Source organism: Cupressus sempervirens, chromosome 4 (genome assembly GCF_028749045.1).
Source record: "Cupressus sempervirens isolate cs-2001-9-10 chromosome 4, ASM2874904v1, whole genome shotgun sequence".
Lineage (NCBI taxonomy): Eukaryota > Viridiplantae > Streptophyta > Pinopsida > Cupressales > Cupressaceae > Cupressus > Cupressus sempervirens.
In genome coordinates, this window is record NC_143121.1 from 28,782,381 (window position 1) to 28,798,808 (window position 16,428).

General features: G+C 37.8%; 1 protein-coding gene across 1 annotated transcript in view; it reads left to right on the forward strand.

The window, feature by feature from the left end:
• The window catches only part of ABC1 (ABC transporter 1), a 204,574-nt gene that overhangs the window by 70,137 nt on the left and 118,009 nt on the right, over positions 1–16,428 (forward strand). The window contains exons 4-5 of the mRNA XM_089824290.1: positions 8,493–8,651; positions 16,128–16,287. Coding sequence (XP_089680416.1) covers positions 8,493–8,651; positions 16,128–16,287 — 319 coding nt within the window. The remainder of the gene's footprint in view (positions 1–8,492; positions 8,652–16,127; positions 16,288–16,428) is intronic.

Below are 16,428 nucleotides of genomic sequence, written 5' to 3' on the forward strand. Positions count from 1 at the left end.
TCTCTATCTATAATATCTTAATATATATTGAAAAATTAAGACACATACGCACATTAAAAATTTGTGCACTATCGTCCCCCACTGTCCCCTATTCATGGCTCTTTAGGAAACATCCCGGAAACACGTCCCCTGCCATCCCTCTGTCCCTGTCCTTGTCCCTGTCCCCATATGCCGTGGAATATAGCAAATAACTAATCTGCCAAATCAGAATGACATGCATTACACTTTATACCATAATAGCTCATCAGTATATAAACTGCCATCGAATTTATTAATTTCCGCGTCTGCAAATCTCTCGATAAAATGCTTATTTCACTTCTTCAATGTCCCCCTCAAATGAAACCTTTTCTTTATAACTTTCAATGTGCGGAAGAGTCCCAGCTGGTAATCAAAGAAGATATAAACTTATGATCCTTGTTCAATTAAAACTTTGATAATGATAGGCATAAAAAGAGAAATCAAAAGAGAGAACAATCACAATTAGAAACTTCAAGACCTGATGTACATGGAAGACCTAGGATGAGTGAAAAACTACTGTGTGAAATGCTGTGAGGGTCTATTGTTTTAATCCAGCCTCGTGAATAAAATTGTGTACAATGCTTTAAGGGAACCAATCCTTAGGAATCACCAAATCCCTTGCTTGAGAGCACCAACTCCAACAGAAGCACCAACTTCTCAGATTTTGCACCAACTCAGCATCCTTGAGGCACCAACCTTCTGGATATTACAAAGCTTTTGCCTTTTCAGACCCCTCTAATTTGCAGTCGTGATATCAAATATTTCTTTCAATAATATTACTGGTAGGAGTCAGACATAACAAACTCACTTTCAAACTTCACAAAAGCAATTTCAGAATTTACAATATCATTCTCAAACACTCTCAGACTTAAAAAATTAGTTGTAATGTCTCCACTTTAGCAGTTGACCAAGTGTGTGTGTGTTAGCCTAGTTCTACATGGTTCCGAGGGCTAATGAAGGGTTTAAAGGGTTCTTAGAGTGTTTTGGCCTAGTCATCTCCAATTTGGGCAAAAAACGGAGTTGATTTACTTAGGCTCAAGCATACTTACTATTTTGAGTAAGTCAGCAGGATACAGAGGAGGTTGGTTTTGGTGATTGGATTTGATACTCCTCGGCAAGAGCTTTCCGACGAGCTATCACTCGTGCTGTTTGAAGTCCGATAGCTAATATATTTTTATGCTTGAAGTATTATTAAAGTAACATTTAATTTAGTTGTAAAATATTAAAGTGTTACTTTAATATTAATTTTTATGGGAATGTATGCAAATCAAAGGGGCGCCTAAGGGAGACATAAGTGATTATTTTAATATATTTTATATTGCACATCTTTTATCCCACATTGCTCATGTGAGTTGAATTGACCCTTGGAGAAAGAATAAAAAGGAGCGTTAGTGGCTTCATTCGGCAGGTTTTATATGAGAAGAAAATTGATATGTGAGTTGCAGATCCGTTTTTGGCATTAGAGGACGTCTATCCTCTCATGTGACATTCTAGATGTCATTCCCTTAGGGTTTGGCATTTGGAATCCATTCTTATTAGCTTCATTATCAGGCAGATTGGGTGTGTTTCTAGCTATAAGCAGATTTGATGTTTTGCTCATATCTTTTTCTTTACTTATCTAACACTTATGCTACTTTGAGGGAATGATTTTATGAAGATTTGGACTATTTGGAAGAAAAAATACTGTAGCAACACTGTTCACGCAGGTACTGTTCATGCGGCACTATTCACGCAACACTATTCATGTCATTGTAGCAGCGGGTTTAAATAACATTTGCTGAAGCATTATGTCAATAATAGTGGAGCAATTAGTGAGTTGATTAGATGCCATGTATTTGATTTTATTTAATTCTGAAAATGACATCTTATCAGCTGTAATACAATTTCCAATCTGCATATCGTTGTATTGTCTTTTGTTGATGTTGAGCGATTTTCAATTCCACGCAAGCAAACAATATAAGTCTCATTTTTGAAGTCATATGGGGTTAAATTAGTAAACTGAGGAATAAGGAGTTGGATGCAAACTGTTTGACAAAATTCCTATCAGCAGTTGTTTAGTTTTTGGGCATTTCTAGGGTGCCCATTACATCAATTGACTGTACATGACAAGACACAATTTCTCTTTACAATTTTACAATTTGTTTCTGCATTAGACTTCATATAACTTATCAATGATCTACTCTTATCGATTTGTGCCCATTACTCTACCCTTATATGATCTTTTTGTTTACCGCATAGATCATTAGATCAATGGATTAATGCACACAGACAATAGAGAAGAATAACAAAACTCCTTGTATTATTCGCATATGTTAGAGACATTACATTATGCTTGATAAGATGATTTACAATGATCTGAGATGGGGTATAAATACTTTCTGCCGAACCTTCCCGAAGGGGTCCGTCGGCTACATAACAATACTAATCTATTCGTTAGCTACAAATCTTTACCGACAATATGAAACCCTTGGCTACAAAATCTTTACTGACGACAACACCTTGTTAGCTACACAATATTTACAGACGACGTCATCCCCTCCAAAAGAAAAAGTTGTTTCCGGATAACAATTACAAAATATCCAAGACAAATTAACAAACAAAATACATTAACTGACTAACTACAACAAGATAGATTTGTTTCTGTCACATCACTTTCACATTCGTCCTGTGCCTGCACCAAAGTGGTCTCCAAACCAAGTTGCATCTGTAGCCTCTGCTAACACAATACTATCTCCTTAATCAAGCTAACCTTGATGGCCCCTTGTGCCGCGTTCTCTGCTTCCAACTCCTAGATTCACTGAGCTAAGTGTCGGTCTACTGCGTTTGACTGGATGATCAGCTCCTCCCGAGCTCTCTATGCATCCACCAAGACAGCCTAACGTCCAACACCTACTCTAAGTGCCTCTGGTACATAGACACTCCATGCCTGTAGCAGCTCCAGGTCTCATCAATTGGTCACACTTAGCGGGGTCGAGGGGCAGCGTCCTCACCGCCAAGACCAAATTAGCACTCCAAAACCCACACAAAACTCTATGGAATAGACCATTTTTGTGATTTTCTCCCGATCCCATGCTCTTTTTGGCAACCGCTTGTGTTTCCTACCTGTTTATATCTTTCCTTTCCCCTCGGCATCATACATTATTCATTCTAAACTGTTTCAATCTATCGTTTTTTTTTCCTTTAAATTTTGGTCCTTCCTCCGTCCGCTGATGTGCCTCTTTCCTCTGATTTGTCTCTCTATCACTCTTAACTGTTTTGATGCTTTTGCCTTTATAATACAGGGTTATTGTCGCTTATGCCTTTCCGCGGAGAATATGCCCAAATAAATGTTTTTCCGTTGCTTGTTTCTTTTCCCGATGGCTGGAAGATTACTGAAAGTGGTATTAACTCCTTGTCTTCGGCTGAAAGTGCTGCAATCACTTGTTTTAAGATATAACCGTGCGAGATTGAAAGCTCATTCCATGGGATTTAAACATCGATCGCCGAACTTAAACACACCTTTGCGGAAGCATATAGAAGACCATCCACAGGAATAATGAACAAGGCGCGGTAAAAAAAAACAACTGCACGGGAATTAGAAAGCAATTGGCATAATATAGTGTCCGTGGGGGAGAAAAGTTTAAGCCGCGGGTGAACAAAGTGAAGTTGTGGGCGAACAAGATGAGGCCGCGGACAAACAAGATGCACCCCGCGGGAAATAGGAAGTCATCCCACACAACATAACATCCGTGGAGGAAAAAGTCAAGCTGCGGGGAAACAAAACACCTGCGGGAGGATCACACGCGGAAAACCCCGTTTGTGGAAAAGGTATCCAATGGGGCAGTCCGTGGATCACCTTGTTTGCGGGACAAGTGGCCGTGGAGCTGTCTGCGAAAAACCTTGTCCGCGGGGCCATACTTGTTGCTTTTTTTTCGTTTTTCAAAATTTTTTTTTATAACAAAAATACAACAAACTCAATTTTCCCTCCAGACTTTGCCATTCTGCGATGATGAGGGAGTCGTTTGGACTTTGTCCTTCTGTGACGACGAGGGAGTCTTCCTGGCATGATACATCTTCAGCTTCGACCCGTTCACTGTCTGGGGTACTCCTTGTCCATCTAAAGTCCACAATTTTATTGCTCCATTGTCAGCTACCTTTTGGATCTGGTATGGCCCAACCCACCTAACCTTAAACTTTCCTGGTTTATTTTGTCCGTCATACTTTAACACCAATTGCCCCGGTTGAAACTTGTTCAGTTTTAGGTGCTTATCACGCCACGCTTTGCGTCTGTTCTGTCACCTGTGTGGCCCATTGTGCTTGCAGTCATTGCTCACCCAGATTATTTCCTTGCTGTCGGCATCCTTCAACTAATTTTATGGTGCGGTGTATTCTTTTCTTTCTATGCGGTCCGTTCACCATATATCGGACGGTGGGATCTTTCCTTTTTCTAGGTTCATACTGTATGTTCTTCCCCTCAGCTTCAGCCATAACAACCCTTCCTTCTTCCGCTTCTCTGTATTCCTTCAGACATTCATTTTCCTCTTTTTTCTCACTTTCGTTGATGCTTAACATATTACAATTCGAAAAGAGTTCGTAGTCTTCTATCTGCCAGTGGAAAAGACCATTCTCTGAGTCTAGGTCGTTGTCATTCGATCCTCCTTCTAGTCTCAAAACTCCTTCTTTGTTCGGTTCCATTCTCTTCTTCCCTTTGTCGTCACTTTTGCCTTCACCTTCTGAGTCTGACGACACTGCCTCCTCATCTACCATTTGTGTGTGTAAATCAATGACGAATTTCTGTCCTTTGCTTTCAAGTGATAGAGTGTTTTTCTTCCAGTCGTGTTTAACTCTAGCTTGTATGAGCCATCCCCGGCCTAGAATGGCATCGTATCCTTTCCTCTTCAGCGGGATCACGACGAAGTCAAGCAGGAATGGCTGTGTTCCAATCGTCACCGGTTGTGCTATCAGGACGCTGAGAGGTTTAATGCCGTGTTGGTCCATTGTCAGCAACTGGAATGTAGGTGGCCACAATGTCGGCTGTCCCAACCTCTTTCAGGTATCCTCGAGTAAGACATTCATGCCGGACCCTCTGTCGACAATTGTGTCCATCAGCACATTTCCCAGAATCCCCATCTCGACGACCGCCGGATGCCGTTCGGATGTGAGTGCTAGCAGCATTGGGTCTTCTCCACTTGCGGCAATTTCCTTCCTTCTTCCTGGTTCTGGTAAGTTAGCAGTTGGTGCAATATTTGTGAGTGCCGATCGGAGTTGAGGCATTGTGAGCAATAGATCGCCTATTTTGACGGGTACCTCAGTTCATAATATCTGGCGTACGATGTTTTGTTCCGCGCAGTTCCTTGCTGAGGTACCCGTGGTGTCCTTCGACTGAGATGTCTCTGCTTGTGTCACTTTTTCAATTTCTTTTTGTACTTCCTCCACTCTCTTCTTTTCTTCTGTTGGGTTGGAGTATTGTTTTGCTTTTTTTCGTGTGATTGCCAGCACCTCCTCTTCGTCCATCTTGATGGTGATCAGATTCACTCTAGACTTCGAGCACTTGGCATCTTCATGATTGCCGGGTCTGCACCATCTGCATAATAATTTTGGTGTGCTTGCCGTTGTACAGTCTCATGCAAAGTGGCCTCATAAATTGCATGCTCGGCATTGAACCATTGGTTGGCCGTTTGCATCGTACTAAATTCGACTTCGGCTGCCATTGTTATTGTTATTGTTTGCATTGTTGTTGTTTTACCCTCTGCTATTATTTCTGTACCCACCCGAAGTGGCACCATCAATGTTTGTGTTTCCGTTCCCTCTTGACATGGAAGCTGCCTGTGTCAGGATCACTTGTTGAGGTCCTCTGGTTGTCATGTTGAAGGGGCATTCTTTTGTGGAATGTCCCATGATTTGGTAGATCTCACAGAACTGGTTCTTTGGACAGGAGCCCTTTGTGTGACCTTCTGCCTTACATTCCGTGCACCATAGCTCACTTGCCTTTGTTTCCTATTGCATGTTCTTAAATTCCTTCATCATCTAGATCATGTCCTTCTGGAGAGCTCAAACCTTTTTGTTGCTATTTCCCTCATTGCTGCTCTCTTCTTCCGAAGACGCATCATCGTCTGACTTGGAGGAGCTACTCTTCTTCTTTGTTTTCTGCTCACTTTCCAAGTTCATCACCCGATTGTATGCTTCAGTGTATGATGACGACAATACAATCTCCATTTTCTTCTGCAACTTCGGGCGTAGACCCTCAACGAACCATCTTTTTTATAGCCCATCTGTCGGCTTATTTTTCATTTTATTTATCAAGTCTTTTAATTTCCTGGTGTATACTCGAACATTTTCATTCTTCCCTTGCTTTGTGTTGTATATCTCTGCCACGATCTCATTGTCGTCGTGCAACAGTTGAAATTTTGTTATAAACTCCTTAATGTTGTCCCAACTGGTTAACTTTTGGGGATCTATATCAACAAACCAATCAATTGCGACACCTCGTAGGGTTGTCGAAAATTGCTAAACCCATTCATTTGTATCTGTTATGCCATTTGCCCTCCAAATCGTTTCGCATGTTTTACAATGTCAGATTGGATCGGCCATACCATCGCCATCAAACTTCGGCAGCTTTTCCTTTGGTCCCGCCATCACTACGGAATTTTATGCATGGGCGTTGTTCGGTCCTGCAACACTGGCGCTGTTCACTCCTACACTGTCATTGTTCACTCCCACATTGACGCTTTGCACTCCCACCCTGTGGCTTTGCACTCCCACACCGGCGCTCTGCACTCCCACATTGGCGATCTGTACTCCTACATCGGCGATCTGTACTCCCACATTGGCGCTCTACGCTCCCACACCGTCACTGTTTGGTACAAGTGTCTTATTTGCAACAGCAGTGAACTTTGGTGAAGATGGATCTTCTGAAGTTGTTCCTTCCGGAAGTATATTGCGGACGAAGAGTTCACTCCACACTCCTGCTCCCTCGGCACTCCGAGCCGTGCGAGTTAATTCCCTTTCGTCAGGATTCTCCTCCCTCGGCGAATACAAGTTCAAAAATTCTTCCCTTGCTGCTTCCACCAATTCCACCCACTGGCGAGTCTCTTCCAACAATTCCTTAGCAGCTCGGTGTCCATCGGCAATCTTCTGAAACCTCCGTCTGCGTTCGGCCTATTGTGCCAAAATTAAATTTCCTTGAGTTGTGCGGATTTCATCTTTGTCCTTCAGCTTATTCTTATTTTTGTTTAACTGATTCGACATTAGTCGTCATTCCTCAGCCTTTGTTCTAGGTCCATCAGGCAATGGCACCAAATGTTTACCGCATAGATCATTAGATCAATGGATTAATGCACAGAGACAATAGAGAAGAGCAACAGAACTCCTTGTATTATTCACATATGCTAGAGACATTACATTATGCTTGATAAGATGATTTACAATTATCTCAGATGGGGTATAAATACTTTCAGCCGAACCTTCTCGAAGGGGTCCGTCGGCTACATAACAATACTAATCTATCAGTTGGCGACAAATTTTTATTGACGACATGAACCCGTTAGCTACAAAATTTTTACTGACGACAACACCCTGTCGGCTACACAATATTTACAGACGACACTTTTAGTGTCCTTAAATAATGTCTCCTTATACTATCAGATGAGTAGACAGTTAGAAGTAGTTAAAAGATGATTTGTAACTGCCCTCAGTTACAACTGAATGGATAGTTAGTTGGCAGTAGTTCCAACCTCTAATGACAAACAAGAGTTCCATCGTTGAATAAACAGCCAAAGTGGCAGGCATAAACAAAAATAAAGTTCGCATAACATGTTGAAAATAGTGCGCAGTGATTATAGCTGTATAACCAATACTTGAACTGATTCAAGTAAGTGCATAACTGCACAACTATAAGAAGTTAGTATATGCAGATCAATGTCATTCTGAAAACAAACTTCGCCTAAAACCACAACTTCAGAAATGAGTTTTCTGTCATAACAAATTTTCTGTTGTAGTTGAGAACAACACAATAAATACGCATATTGATACGAGGAAAACATGTTTAAAAACAAAGTTTTACCCACTTGATATGGTTTAGAGACATCTGATACAGAGTGGCATAGTCTGAAATCTGAGGAAACTCAGACAAAATCAGAACATAGATCAACATACTCCTGGCAACTAAGATTTTCATCAAAACAAGGCATGTGTTTGTTCGTCATGACCAATCCAATCAAGACGAGGGTTCTGCAGATTTAATGCACAATTATCAGATTTTCTAATGCATGTTGACAACAATGACAAATCTGTTAACACATGTAGTGTGGGAATTTTATGAATTTAATTGTCTTGTGTATTCTTTGACTCTGACCTTTACTGTTTACTGTATGTCAGTAATTCTAGAAAAAGAAAAACAATTAGTCTCTGAAATTTGTGCATTATGCAATGAAGATTGACAGTTGCATACTTTCATGCTGTTTTGAAACATCTGAAATTTCTGTATATAATGACAGGTTCACAAAGCAGTTACAAAAGATGGGATTGATGTTGCTGTCAAGATACAGTATCCTGGTGTTGCAAACAGTATAGATAGTGATATTGAAAATGTTAGACGGCTTTTGGATTACACTAATCTCATTCCAAAGGGGCTTTTCCTTGACCAAGCTATGAAGGTATGAATGCTGTAAGGTAGAAAGGCAAAGTATATTGTTTGATGAAGGTTATAGATACCAACTATGGCTTTTCCTTGTTTGCTATGTCATTGCCTAAAAACGAATGTTTTTTGAGTAATTTTTGTGCTCACAGAGTTTGTTGACATCCATCTTCAGTGTTGATGATAGGCTACTATATGTTGTCATCATCACTTGAATTTCTGTGGCAATTTTAGAGAACATGTGTGAACTTAATTTTTTCACTCTTTCTTTGAAGTCCTTTAATATGCTAAGGAATCAATTATTACTCTGTAGATATCAGATTACGTATAAAAACAAAATTTAATGGGAACCTGTTCATTGATTTGCTCAAATTCTTTGTGCGCTCCTTTGCCCAAGAGGGGATCTCTTTAGGCTGAATATGCTGTAATAAATAAAATATACAATAATTGAAAAGCTAAAGAGAGACATTTTAGAGACCATAATGTTTTTTAGATAGAAAACTATTGATAGCAATTGAGTGATATATTCCTACATGATATCATTTCAGCATGCTGCCAACCTGAAGCTAAACACATTTATGCTGCTTATGAAGTATAGAACTCCCATACTGGTAACAAATTCAAAACTGACAAAGGTTCATTTAGCTTCTGTACTAGCAAATAAATCTCTCCTACCAGGAATAATGTGAGCCATTTGCATTGAAAGTATATCTGTTATAGTTAGGCTCACAACTGTACAATGAGATATCCCACTATAACTATTATTAACACCACAATCCAATCTTAAAAACAGTACTACAGTCAGATTGGAAATACTAGACCAGAAATGCAATGTAAGCACTTGTGAGACACTTGAAATGATGTCTCCACCACGATGGGTTTTTATCCACTGTCTTCCGGCTTGTGGGTTTTTTGTCCTTCAAGCGGGCTGAAGCTGAAGCTTCCATTTAACTCTTCGAGAGAGACCGATAACCAGATAAAAAACCAAGCATATATCCAAGCATCCAAAAATGAGTTCCTCCACCGCCTTTTAAAGACCCAACCTGTGACTCTTTAGCTTCTGTATTGTTGTCCTTGTCCGTCATGCCAGCTCATCTCTTATTCACTTTCCTTTTAATTAAAATTGAGTTTGACTTAACAATTCTGTATTAAGTCCTCTAAGGTCATGTATTGGATTGGCATATCAGTTTTTAATGTCACAAAAAAAAGGGGACATTACAGTCCTCCTTGCTCGAGATTGTTTGCTCTCAAACAACTTAATGCATGCAACCACGATATTTGGGTCCCATATCAACCTCATAAATACTGCTCTGACAATCCATTGCGCCACTTTGATATGAATGCAAGATTGAGAATTGCAAAGCCATTCACTGACTTCCCATAACAACAATACATCAAGTGTGCTAATGCTAGGATCCTAAACCATGTTGTCATGACCATTAGATATGATGAGATAGAAATGTATCAAGGGGCTATGTATATCACAATAGATAATGATGACCCAACCTAAATTGTTGATGTAAGAAACAAGCTGCTCAATAGCTGAAATCAACACCATGGGCACATAAAGTATCATATTGCCATCGTCACTCTAGATAACCCTGAAGTACATAGGTGCCATGAGCAAGAGTGAGGCTGAAAAACCATCCCCTATGTAATGTCCCCTCTATTAGGGTTAGTTTCAGACAAGTAATACTTGCAGAATCACAACAATAAAAAAACTAACTAACTAGGGAAATTATCTCCTACTTATATATTATTCTACCCTCTAATTTAACCCCAATCTTAAAGGACGTCTCCAGATCAGGCTTCCTAGCTCATAGCTACCTCGCCTTCTTCCCACGAGTGCACCCCTTAAGATTCTTCTTGGATGGGACTCCTCTACCCAAGACCAATCACATATGCATATGTTGACATCATCAGAATATTTTGGCACATGGAGATTATCCATTGATTCTTGGCCATGGTCATTAGATGGAGATCTTAACATCTTGTATACCCCATGCTTCCAGTCTCATTAATCTCCATGGTGTTAACCCCATGAGCCAACACAATATTATCCACAAGTATGATTCATTAATATAAATAAATTCAAAAACATAATTAAACAAATATAATCCATAAACATGCCTTTCTTACCTTTTTCTTTTTTTGGTTCATGTGGCTCTATCCTTAGTCGGCTCTTCAATGAATTATTCCTTCTAGATTATCTCAACTTAATATTTACTTTCTAAAATTTTTCCTTTTCTAATTGTAAGGAAATGATAAAATAAACTTTTTGGTTTCTTCTTTTCCAAGAGTCACAACCTTTCATTATACAAATCCTTTGAAAATGTCACAACACTTCATAATTATAATCCTTTCGAAAATTCACAACATTTCATAACTAAAATCCTTTGGAAAAGTCCCAATACTTTATAATCACAATATTTTTGAAGAGTTGCAACTATTCATAATTATGACCCTTTCAAAGGTTCACATCCTTTGAATATCATTGATACCTTTTCAAAAAGTCACTTCTTTATTTTCTTCATATTACTTGCCTATTCCATTTTTCCTTTTTGAACTCTCATCTTCTCCTCTTCTTTGTCCCTCTCTCCTAAATAAACTATCCTCCCTTTTACATCTTAATTTTAAGTGGTGTTGTCTATTTGGTAAGCATCTCTTGACTTTTCATTAGATTTAGTTAATTTATATTATTCTATGTTATATTGTTTATTTACTTACTTATTTGTGCTTATTATTAAATTCTATTTAGAAAGTTAACATACTTTCTACAATATTGTCTCTTGTATTTAATATTATTTCTTTATTTACTCATTGAAATTTTATTATTCTTTAATTATTTAAAATATCATAATAAATATTACTTCATTGATAATATAGATTAAATAATAATAATTTCCTATTTTTATCTTTTAGTATTAGTTTTAATGACTTTATTATCATTATTTATTAAATAATATTGTATTATCTAATTATTATTATTAAAATTCTATCTTAAAATAGAGATATGACACCCTATGATCAAAACATAACTCTCATCAATCCTCCACCAAGATCTATTCAATGGTTGATGTATGAATTCCATCTAATTCATATGTAAGTTGGAATCTGAAATCATGTAAGGGCTGATCGAAGGATGAGCGACAATAGTCGATTCACCACACCAATCCTATAAGATTCACCACTAGGAATTGTATTTGGATCCAAAATTCTGAAGTCAAGGTCATCCTCTTCATGACAATCAAGAAGTGCTCCCTCATTTATCTCAAAAACAGGATTATCGGAAGTATAATCAGCATCTACTTCAAACAAGGGGTTGTCTACAAATTGAATGTGATCTGAAATTTTTTGTAGTTGGTTTTTTGGGACAACTATCCAAGTTATAAGTCTACTAAATACTATCAAGTTCTTTAATTACTCTATTTACTCTCATGCTCCCTACTTTGATTTGTGACACTAATTTGATTTTCTACTTCATGAAGAGCAATCTGTGTATTATCCAATGCCTCTTGAGCATACTTAAGCTCCCTGTTGAACTCCATAATCTCATTCTTTCCTTTACTCAATTGATCAACATATATTCCAACAACCTTAAGAATATAATCTCTGTCAGAAAGGAAACATAAATAATCTAATTTCATAGATTCAAGGGCTGTTTTGACTACCTGCAAATCAGCAACAAGTAAATCTCCTTCCACTGTCTTTTGAGCCTTCCTATGGAGATCCTCAATCATTTTGTGAGTGCCGTCATAACGTACCAAAGATGCTACAACCCTGTCTTCACTAACCTTCAGCTTTTTTTTAAGGCATACATCTCATCATTGTTATGTTGACACAACTCATTGTCTTGTAGTGTCATTTTGGACTGTTCCTTGAAGTTAATATCATGTGTATAAGAAACACATGGTTCATCACAGCTCTCAAAAATATAATCACAAGCCTCAATTTTCTTGTTCTTTTGATTTGCATGGAAAGGCAAATGTGTTGTTATATTATTATTTTCACACAAAGGCTTATCATACAAAGATTCCAACATGCTATTACTTTGAGAAGGACCACCCTCATCAAATTGTTTGCCAACTTCAACAAATTGTTTTTCAAGAATAACCTCCAGATTTCCAATGTAGAAACTTGTATGTTCCTTATCCATCTTCTTCCCATTGCTCATTTGAATCACTTAACCTTCCTCCTCACTACAATAACTCCCATAAAGCCTCATAGGAGTTCCTTTAACCGGTAAACACATGGAGATCAACTCACTATCCGTTACGAGATCCTGAAATTTGTTGATTCTGTGCTTAATTAATTCCTCCACGAGCTTGAAGGCTGTAGATGAGAGCGTAAACTTGAACAATTCTTTGCAATATTTATGTTCCCTCCTCCAAAAAGCTAACAAGGTTGACTGCAACATCTTGCAGATTTCAACATCTGCATAAAAATTTGAGGATATAATGGTGTGCATGTAGCCTTTACTTTTCGTGAATGGTGCTTCCTAATTCCAAATAAGAAGCAATATAACAGCAGATAAATTAAATTATTGCATTCAAGGTCAATCATAATGTAAATGATTCTCTTTTCCACCATAATATCTAAAATCTTAACCTTCTTGGCAAAAGCAGTGTCTTTGTCATCATGTAATCCCTCTAAGTTTTCCACAATCAGTTGCAGAACTTTCCTCAACACATCATCAATATAGGCTTCTATAGGGGTTGTTATTCACATAATCTCGCTGATACATAAAGCAACTACAAACCTCACATCTTTATGAGGATGTTCCATGAACCTTGGCACCAAGGTTACCATTGTAGGCTGCAAGGCCCAATTTAGGAATCTACAATTTGCTTGCTCAACTCTGGTCAAATACATTTCTATCACCTCCAACTTCCAAAGAATGACAGTTAACGAAGTCATAGAGTCTAATTCCAACCCAGCCATGTATAACCAGTTTCCCACTTCCATTTTCTTCAGCAAGTCTCTTAGTTGTTTACCATTAAAGGTCTCATTAAATTCTTTTGAGAAAAGGCTACTTTTCAAATGTTCCATTGTCTAACTGATCAGTTGGGAGTAGCCGTGTAAGGATGATGTTTTGTGTTTCTGACTTCTGAGGTTGATCAGAGAAGGTACTGCCCTGTTTGCCTCTAAATTTTCCTTTCCTGTGAAGAAAATCCAACAGTTTTCCTTACCTCTAAGGTTGTGAATGATTATCTACTGACACAGTCTTGATCTTACTTTGCAACAATTTAAGAAATATTAACACCATGAACTAAAAGATTGTCACAGTCACCAACAAATACCACATGAACTAAAATAGAAGTTTCTCTGAGTTAAAATAATTAGATACCCCAATCGTCTCCTTCCGTGAATAGCTTGCTAGCCATTCCTAGTAAAGATAATCCTAAGCTCTAAAAGTTCAGATTTGGCATAGGAGATGATCCTCGTTACTACCCAAATTGAAGCTGAAGACTTTGAAAGATCTGTTGCCTATATTTCTCTGTACAATTTACTGCCTGTGTCCTTTGTGATGCTTGAATGATACTCAGCAAGGAAATCTTCTTGACTAAAATGCACACCTCCAAAGTTCCTCCTTGCAATCACAATTGCCTGTATGTTCTCAGAGAGATGATATTTGATTTGAATGAATAATATCAGACTGGTGCAATCTATAATCAACTTCAGATATATTTGTTCGTACTCGATAACTCTTGCCCAGATTCGTCCCCATCAGTGGCTGGTGGATTTCCAAACCAATACCAACTGTTGCTGATCAAATCAGGAGTCACAAATTTTTTTTTCCTTGGTAGCAAATAAATTGTTTGAATGTGTGCACAGTTCTGAGGATGTTATCCAAGACAATCTGGGTAGAATGCAAAAAAACTCCACCAATCACAAACTCTTACGATGAGGAGTATAACAGAGTCACCATAGGCAATTCAAAATCATAGATTAATAAGGTTCAAGGCCCCCAAAAATTATTAACACGATTCAATTTCCTAACCACAGGTATTATATTTGTCTTTTTCCAATTATAAGGATTCTTTAACCAAGGAATTGACAGCTGGAAACAATGTCTTTGAATGTTATTCTACCCAGACTTTATAATTTCCAAAGTATTGGTTCCAACTTTAGGACAATATTCATAGCGAACTTCATTTTTGTTCTCTCTGCCAGAATATTCCAAGACTATAGTTGGGTCTGGTTTAACATGGCAAAAATTTAATACTCGAGCAAAAATAATGATACCCCTAACACATCTTCACCTATTATTTGCGCTTCCCGCAATATGAGAACCCGATGCTGAATATACAAACCAATTGTTTGCCCTTTGTGAATTCTGTAACGGCAAAGCGTTTTCTTCCAGTGAGGTTTCTGGTCTATTATATCGGCCCAAAAAAGTTGATTGCAAGCTGTTTTTAATTTCCAATTTATTTTTCCTGTCTCCAATAGTGTCGTTTATGTACAGAGAAACAATTGCATTATCATTCCTTACGACACGGACTCTCCTTCTGTTACAGATAACTCCAGAAACCTGTAAAGATTTACCTTCCAATTGGCCACTCTGGGTAATGATTATACAATTCTTTTGTTGGACATTTAATATGGTCGCCCACAACTTCCCAAATACGACAACATGCAGATTCTCTACTGCTCTTAACAAGAAAAATAACTGTTTCTCCAAAAACGATGAGCAATAACTCCCTGCAACCTGTTTGATTGGTGAAAAAAATCATCGAATTTCGTTACTGCCATCTCCTACAAGTTATTTCAAGCTTTTACTTTTTAAATAAAAGTAGTATTTTTACTTCTATAAATATAGTGGTGTTTTTCCTTAAATAAGTTCATGTAAATAGAAAGTTTCCTTGTTCCTTCATGAGTAACTTGAATGTTGCACATTTCTTATGTCCAATTGGTTCAACCTTCATAGCTTTAAATTTGGGTTCTTAGATTTTTTTCAAGCTGGAAGCTGATTTTATAATGTCTCTTTACCAAATGCAAGTACCTATATTCCTCTTTAGTCAAAGCAGTTTAGAGGTTATTGCAGAATTGGATGAATGAAAATTTCAAACTAGAAACTGGTTATTTTTTCCTGATTACATAATTATCATATTCCTACATGTTTTAGTGTGCTAAAAGTGAAAATACTATATGTTTCACGATATAAGTCATTAGACTCTTAGTGGAGCCTTAAAGTAACTGTTTTCTGTGCAAACATTACTTGTGGATTCAAATTATATTTAGATAGCTAGTATAACATCTTTCTTGACCAAGCTTGTGACTTTTGAATTTGATCTCAACTTAGTTTATCTTTGTTCCTTAGCATTGTATGATTAAATAACATTTTACATTATTATTGCTACCTTCAGTATAACCTTTAATCAGATGCCTGAGCATATTGTAACAAAAAATTGTCTAATGAATTATGGAATATTATTTCCATCATAAACCTATGAAACTTATTCTTGATGCAACTTTGGTGTCCTATGGGTGGTAGGTGGCAAAATCAGAACTTGCCAGGGAGTGTGACTATGAGTTGGAAGCAGCAAACCAAAAGCGCTTCCGTGAATTGTTGTCTGGAATAGACGGCTTTTATGTTCCTTTGGTTATAGACGAGATTTCCAGCAAGAGAGTTCTAACAACGGAGCTTGTTCAAGGTATTGATATATAATGACAAGAAGATTTTATTGTTTTCAATTGTAAAGCTATTGAATTTAGGGTTTTGATGGTTTTTATCATTATGTAATATGTTGGTCTCTACTTATGCATATGAGGGAAACCCTAATGAACCATGTTCT